At 51.5% G+C, this 8155-nt stretch overlaps 1 protein-coding gene across 1 annotated transcript in view; it reads left to right on the forward strand.

Moving 5' to 3' along the window:
- Positions 1–5741, forward strand: part of Otog (otogelin) — a 70017-nt gene extending 64276 nt beyond the window's left edge. Inside the window, exons 50-56 of the mRNA XM_005366751.2 lie at positions 622–697; positions 812–990; positions 1585–1689; positions 1880–1999; positions 2815–2860; positions 5235–5314; positions 5541–5741. Of these exons, the coding sequence (XP_005366808.1) occupies positions 622–697; positions 812–990; positions 1585–1689; positions 1880–1999; positions 2815–2860; positions 5235–5314; positions 5541–5741 (807 nt within the window). The remainder of the gene's footprint in view (positions 1–621; positions 698–811; positions 991–1584; positions 1690–1879; positions 2000–2814; positions 2861–5234; positions 5315–5540) is intronic.
- Positions 5742–8155: the final 2414 nt, after the last annotated feature.

The raw sequence follows: 8155 nt of genomic DNA on the forward strand, positions 1-8155 counted from the left end.
GAGTTGGTGTAGATAATGGAGGTGGTGAAGATGATGGAGGTGGTGATGATACTAATGTAGATAGATGGTTATAGTGGTAATGATGGTGGTTCTAGTGATAATCACAGTGCCAGCTGCTGAGGCCTTACTGTAGGCCTGAACCTTCCCAGGTCTTTAAAATGAATTATCTTATTGTTATGACAAGTTCAGGAGACTGAGCCTGCGATGATCTCAGTTATATGAACAAGGAAGCTGAAATTAAGGTCATGACATTGGCAAATCACAGCCAGGACTAGAATCATGTGGCCCTTTAGCCTTTAGGCTGCATGGCCGTCACAGTGTGTGTTTAAAGTGATGGCGGGCAGCTTCTGGATTATGGTCCCCCTGAGTGTGTTGTCCCAGGACATATTTTTTTTCTTGTGTTCCCCTCCCCATCCATTCTTCTTCTCTGAAACTGATAAAGAAACTAGGGCACAGGTAAGGTGTAAGCCAAGTATCTGAGGACGAGATGCTGCACCGTGGGGAGAGTGACTGAGCTTCTGGGTGCCATCTTCATCTGCCCAGTGCAGGCCCAGTAGCAGGCCATTCCCGAGGGTGGGGTTGAGCTGCCCACTCAGAGCTGACTTCCTCTGTCACCCACAGTGGGAAAAGTCCCAGCTGGATGAGGGGTTCATGCACAGTGAGGAGAACGTGTGTGGCTGTGCCAAGTATGAGTGTGGTGAGTGGGGACGGGTAGAGACGGGAGGGCTAGGGTGGTGAACCTCGGGTGGGTCAGCTGGGAGGGCCAAGTGGGTGACTGGGCTCTTCAGGACAGTTCCTCTCCCTTTACCAGTGAAAGCCCCCGTGTGTCTGAGCCGTGAGTTGGGGGTGATGCAGCCAGGCCAGACGGTGGTAGAGCTCTCAGCGGATGGTGTGTGCCATACGTCCAGATGCACAGATGTGCTGGACCCCCTCACCAGCTTCTACCAGATCAACATCACCTCTGTCCTTTGTGACATACACTGCGAGGCGGTAGGGAAAATGTGGGGTGCACGTGGGATACACGTAGTCAGAAGGGCTGGGCTGGCGGGTCCTCATCAGCTCCAGAAATGGAGTCTAGAGAGTAGGCATCAGAGTAGCCCCAAGAGACCCCGATGGAGAGGAGCCCAACTTGGGGTGGGGTAGCAACCACAGCAAAGGGACTAAGTTAAAGCCTGGCTTCTACCAAAGCCTAAATAAATACTGACTGAATGAAAGGGATTAGAATTATTCCCGCCTTTCAACTGGGAAAAGTGAGCCCTAGGGAGGTTGAGTTCTTAATCAAAAGCACAGCAGGGACTGAGATTCAAACTGAGGTCTGTCTGGAACCAAGCTGCCACCATTGGTGACTACAGTGATGCCTCTGCAGGGCACCTCCTTGTTCCCTGGGGCTGGGTCTAAGTGCTGGTGGGAATGGGGTTTTGGGTAAACATGGAAGACCTGCCTGCCTGATCACAGGGAAGGGAGGCCATGGGTCTCCTTTTTGAGCTTGAGCCCTGGACTCTGTCAGAGACAAGAAGATATCAGATACCAGGAGGACGGATGTGGGCATGAGGCTGAAATTGTTTTCTCTGCCCTGGCCTTCAGAACCAGGAGTATGACCACCCACGGGACCTGGCAGCCTGCTGTGGCTCCTGCAGGAATGTGTCCTGCCTCTTCACCTTCCCCAATGGCACCACTTCCCTCTTCTTGGTAAACAGCCCCTAAGCCCACCTGGGAATGGGTCCTGGAAAGTGACACTAAGAGCAGGGTCCTCTCTGGGCCCCACCCTGGAGCTTGGTACTCACGAGGAACAGCAGAGCCGGGCCCTGAGCTGGGCATGTCCTCAGGCTGGGCTGTCCATTGGCCAGAAGTTCTCAGTGCCCATCCATGTGCTTTCTAGCCTGGTGCTTCCTGGATTGCAGACTGTGCCCGCCATCACTGTGGCAGCACGCCCCTGGGTGCCGTACTTGTCCGCTCACCCATCAGCTGCCCCCCACTCAATGAAACTGAGTGTGCCAAGGTCAGTGTCTTCCCCTTCACGCCAAGGCACCATGTTTTACTGGGGGCTGGAGCCTGCATCAGCACTGCATGCCAAACCTACATCTCTCCATGTTCTTTTTCAATCACACCCCCTATCTACAAACATCATGTGACCACACACCAAGGCATCAATCACATTATCAAGTGTTCCAGGACTCACCCCAGGCTGTTATCAGTCATACTCCATAGGGACATCAGTGCATTCAGCATGCCAGTGCCCACACCACACACTGACACGCCTGCAGACAGGCACACTCTTCCAATATGTGTACCAAGCTTCTACCTGCATGCGAAGTTTAGTCCTGTGGTAGGACGACATGTTTCCAGCCTGCTGTGGAGGGCTATCGGTGTAGACACACCTCAAAGAAGAGGGTCCCTGGAGGATTGGGGGTTGCAGTTGAACTAATAAGCTTCTGAAGATTGACAATAGACATTTGAAGATTGTTGACTCTTTAGGTCACAGACACACAGGACTGTGGGTTAGTAGGTACAGTGCTTGCTTAACAAGTCAGAATCTCTGGCTCAGTCTTTCCTACAGAGCCATGGGGTGCCGCGGGAGGAAGACTAACTTAGACTCTTTATATATTATTTATTTAGCTGGATTTTGAGACAAGATTTCATTTCGTATTCCTCCTAGCCTGGAACTCACTATATAGTCCAGGCTGGCCTAGAACTTGTAGATCTCCTCCTGGGATTATAGACCAGCTCTCTAAGACTGGTTTTGCTTCTCACTGGAATCTTGGCTCCTGGCCTGGAACATGAATTTCCCACCTCCTCCTCTTCTTCTCCCTCTAGGTTGGCGGCTCTGTGGTACCGTCCTTGGAAGGATGCTGTAGGACATGTAAGTGAGCATGGGGTGGAGACTGGGGTGCAGTGTGTGAGGGTGGGGGGCACATAGGTGGCCAAGAGGCTGTGTTACCAGCCTGGTATCTATGGTAGCACTCAGGGTGAGTAGAAGAAGGAATGACCCACCAGTTAAAAGTCATGGCACTGACACAAATAATTAGGTGACCAGAAGTCACATGCTCATGAATTTGTCCCAATACCAGGCCTCCGCTTCTTGCTGGAGATAAAAGACAATAGCCAGTCCAGTCAGGAAGTCATCTGCTTCCTTCTGTCCCTAATGAAGACTCTGTCCCCCTCATGGTTCTCTTATGTCGCCATGAACCCTAGTCTTGAAGGTGCCTCCTTGCGGAGGCTTAGGCTTCCAGACCCCTGACTGGCAGAGGGAAACCTCTGTCTCACACTTTGCTTCTGGAACCCTGGATGTTTGGAACCAGCGTCTTAACCACATACACTTGAATGGACCAACCAGTCTTGTGATCTTTGCTTACAAACTTGACTTTCTAGGATGCTCAGACCCTGTGTCCCAAGGACCATAGACTTTCAGCCCCTTTATGTACACATCACTTACTACAGGGAAGATCTACTCTAGACCTCAACTGGCTGATCTACGACCCATACCTTCATGCTTCCTGAATGTTCTGTGTTCCCCCATGTAGCCTGAGGCCTACACCCCTCTGCTCAGTTTCCTCAGCTTATTTTCTCATGGTCCCTATTAAACCTACTCCTCTTCCATGGGTTAGTGTCCACTGCTGCTCAGTTACTTGTCTCAGAGCACGTAGGGTGGGAGGCAGGTAGACACATGGCTATCTTCAAGTGTTCCTTCTAGGTGGCTCTAAGCTCTGGGGGTAATGGAAGGGGAGATTCCCTGCATCTGGTGAAGGCCAGTTAGCCCACATGCTTGCTAGGCACTGAGCCATATCTCCTGAGTTTCCACAGGTCATCTGATATTCATTCATGTCTAAGGCCACCATTGCTTTCTCCTACTGGATACTCAGCCTTGCTCACTCCAGTGCCCACAGGGCCATGGCTAGGGTAACCCTCAATTCTCCCGCTTTTCTGCTGAGTCTCAGAAGTTAAGAGAAGGGATTCTATTCAGTTGACTTCTCGTAGACTCAGTGGGCTTAAGGGCAAGTCCATCTGCCTCTAGCGGGTATCTAGTGAGTGCTACTGTGTGCCAGCCACTGACTCAGGAGCTGTGGCCATAGTGTAAAGACCTTTATGGATGTCACTTTCGAAGGTGGTGGGAGAATGGGTATAGTAGATTACAGGGTGGCAGCTTTGAGTTCTGCAGGGTCCGAGTCATCAAACCAGAATCCACAACTGCCCATCTGTATTGAGGCTTGAAAGAGAATATTGGCATTGAGAACAGAACTCACCCTGCAGTGAAGGAGGCCCTGGAGATGTGGGCTCCAAAGCTTACACGTTTAGGCTTCCATAATACAATTACAGATGTGCTTCTGTAAACAAACAGATTGTGCCTGAGACAGAATAGGCCAAGGAGGCACCAGAGAGAGCTGAGGAAGGGAAGTGCAATGGTGTGGGAGGTCCTTCTGTATGTGTGCTGCTTTTATTCTTTAATAAAGAAGCTGCTTGCAGCCATTGGCTTAAGCATATTTCTGGCTAGCTCTTATATCTTAAATTAACCCATTTCTATTCATCTATGTATCGCCATGTAGCTGTGGCTTACCAGCAAAGTTCTGGCACGTCTGTCTCTGGTGAAGGCTACATGGCTTCTTCTTGAAATGAATGAGCAGCCTCCCCCAACAGTGCAGAAGAGAAGATCTAGGAGGGGTCTCACTGGGGTTTTTGTAGAGGGTACTGGAGAAAACTGCTCACGGAGGTGAGGTGAGAGAAGGTCTCCTGAGTGGCCGTCTGGGAGAGCTGTGATCCAGACAGAAGAAACTCTATACTGCTAGTTTCCATCCCTGACTCCCACTTGAGAGCTGTGGAACCTCCATGGATCTTGCTGTGTGGAGCATCCTAGTTGGGCCTGAGGTTTCCACTCATGACAGAATCTTACTGTGAGATGCCCTCTCAGAGCAGAAACACTGGAACTCAGGCAGAGTGTGGCACTGTATCCAGGGGCTCCAGCAGGGTGACAAATAAGTGTTGGGGCCTGGGCATGAAGATAGCTGCCCTCATCTCGGATCTTATGGTGCAGAGCCCCGAGGCTCTGTCTGGCCGTTCATGTGTCTTCCTCTGTCTCACTTGCTCATGCCGCTGCCCTTCTTGGTGCCTCCTTTTTTCTAGGGCATTGGGTTGAAAGAGTTTCCCCTTGATGGAAAGGGACATTAATTTGTGGGTACCAGTTTGTCCCACCCTGATGCCAGTCTGGGGCATAACTGTTGTACCTACTCTGCCCTTACCAGGTAAGGAAGATGGGCGCTCCTGCAAAAAGGTGACCATCCGCATGACCATCCGCAAGAACGATTGCAGGAGTAACACGCCTGTGCGTGAGGGGATGGGTATCTCGGGGGTGGAGGGAATGGGGGATGGGTATCTCGGGGTGTGTGTGTGGAGGGAATGGGGGATGGGTATCTCGGGGGGGTGTGGAGGGAATGGGGGATGGGTATCTCGGGGGTGGAGGGAATGGGGGATAGGTATCTCGGGGGAGGTGGCAGGAATGGGGAGGCAGATCTTTCCCAGACTGCCTTGCTGCCATGCTTATTTTTCAGGTGAACCTGGTGTCTTGTGATGGGAGATGCCCTTCTGCCAGCATTTACAACCACAACATCAACACTTATGCCCGCTTCTGCAAGTGCTGCCGTGAGGTGGGACTGCAGCGTCGCTCTGTGCAGCTCTTCTGTGCCACCAATGCCACCTGGGTGCCCTACACAGTACAGGAGCCTACGGACTGTGCCTGCCAGTGGTCCTGAGGCCTGGGTGTCAGGGCTGTCTGGGCCACCCCTACCACTCTCTCCCTCCTGCTGGCCTAGGTGACTAGGGCAGAGAGCTTGTCTGTGCTCTGTATGTGGGATGGCGAACAGCATCCACAAGGGACCAGAGTAGGCCCCACTTGTCAATCCTGGCTCCCTCTTTGGGAGGAGACCTGCTTGTGGGAAACTGCCAGTTCTCAGAGCTTCTAGAACCCAAGCCTACATGGCTTGAGGTCAGGATGGAGCTGCACACCCAGTAGTTGAAGGCCTAGTGTATCTGTGACTCTGGTCTGGGTTTTGGTGGAGGGACTGAGACTTTCCTGACACACTGAAATCAAAATGGAACCAGTGCTGTCTTAAGGCTCAGATTTGGTGGCTTCATTTTTTTTTTTTTCTGGCTGTCCTAACAATGGGAGGAGCACAGTAGAAGGAAAAGGGATTCGGGTAACATTCAAGCTTCCCAAAGCAAAGAGGATGAGCCTTGGAGAGCTATGAGGGTTTGCTCAGAGGCTGTGGAGCAGTCTACACTTCTGTAGCCTCAGAGGGTTCCCTGATGTTCTGGAATTTAGAGGAGCAGGTCCAGGCCTGTGCCTCTGTGTGTCACATGCTCACCCTCAAGCCAGCTTTGTAGATGTATGATAGACTGTCTCAACAGGGCCCAGGTATCCATGACACCCTTCTAAGTAGCTCTAGGTTGTTGGTGGCTTCCAGCCTGAAGTTCTGTGCCTTTTCTCCAAGGGCATGTCAAGTGTGTCTGTGCTAGGGCTACATGTGTGTTTGCGGCTCAGCCAATTCTAGTCTCAGTGCTGTCTGGCACTTTGATGGAGAGTGTCCGTCTGTGAAAATGCGGCCTATGAGTGTGCAGCCCAAGTGGCCCTGAGTGTCTGTCAGAGCCTTGTCTCCAAACCAAAGTGCTCCCCCCAAAGCCAGGGCCAGAGCTCCTGTCCACATGCCACTCTGAAGATCCCCTCCTTTTTGCACTGCTTTGTGCTACTGGGGTCTCAAAGGTCATGACCTGATGTTGTTCCGGTCCCAGTATTGCCCTGATGCCCCTATGGGGTAAAGGCGCTGTGTCAGGATGGTCCCTACATCTGCTTTGCCTCTGTAACGCTTCTGTATTTTGTTCATGTATCAATAAACTCTGAGAAGTCTTGCAAGCATCTCTGGGGATGCCAGGCCTGCCTCGGATACAGGAGAGCATCAGCTATGAAGAAGACCATCTCTGAGGGCCCCAGGGGTCGGGTGAACTTCTACAGCTTGCCTGACTGTAGCCCAGCTCCCACCCAGGAACCCACTACTGCCTGCCCTTGTCCCCAGCCTTCCGGCTCACGCTCCCAGCGCCACTGTCGGGTGACTCCTGGGAGGACCAACTACTCCAGGCTGAAACATGTCAGAAAAGGACAAACAGATCACGAATCCTGTCCTGTACTGTGGGGCATGAGGGCGAGGACTCCATAACTGTGCCCACACGTGGACTAGACAGCGAGGAATGAGGACAGAGGACCACAGGTAGTGGTGTCCAGTTAGCGCCAAGAAACAAGACCACAGCGCAGACGTGAGCGTGCACAGAATTCAGAAAGCTGGTTGAGAAGCAAATCTTTTGAGATGTCGCAATGCTTTTAAGCAGCTAGTGTAGCTTGGTTGTGGCCCTCCAAAGAGATACGGCATGTCTCTGGAACCTGTGACGAGGTCGCCATTTTACATGACAAAGAGTCTTTCCAGGTGTGGCTGAGATGAGGCCATTAGTATGGATTACTCAAATGGGTCCTTAGAAAGGGGGCAGGAAGGCCAGAGTCAGAGATAGAGACATGGAGGATGGAGTGAGCTTCTTCAAAGGAGGAGGAAGTGGGGACACCCAGGCGGCTTCTAGAAAGTGAATTCAAAGGTGGCTTCTGGGCTTCTTGGTTACTTCTCTATGGCTGTGATAAACACCATGGCTAAGGTAGCTGAGAAAAGGCAGTGCGTCATTTGGCTTACAGTTTCAGACAGTTTGATTCCATGGCTGTAGAGCAAAAAACATCCAGGAACTCACATCTTAATACACAGCCACAAGACAGAAAGAACTGGGGATTGTAAGAGTCTGGAAATCTCAAAGCCCACCCATAATGACACAGCTTTTCCAATGAGGCCACACCTCCCAATCCTTCCCAAACAGTTCCACCAACTAGAGACTAAGTATTCAAACATATGAATCCATAGAGGTCATTCTCGTTGAAACCACCATAGCTGGAGAGATGGCTCAGTAGATAGTGCTTGCCATGCAGGCATGCAGCATTCAATCCTTGGCCCACTTTACAAAGCCAGGCGTTGGGGCTAAAGAGATAGCTCTGCAATTAAGAGCATGTGCTGCTCTTAAAGACTGGGTTCAGTTCATGCACATGGCGCAATACATACATGCACGCAGAACACTCATA

This window comes from Microtus ochrogaster, unplaced genomic scaffold, assembly GCF_000317375.1.
Source record: "Microtus ochrogaster isolate Prairie Vole_2 unplaced genomic scaffold, MicOch1.0 UNK14, whole genome shotgun sequence".
Classification (NCBI taxonomy): domain Eukaryota; kingdom Metazoa; phylum Chordata; class Mammalia; order Rodentia; family Cricetidae; genus Microtus; species Microtus ochrogaster.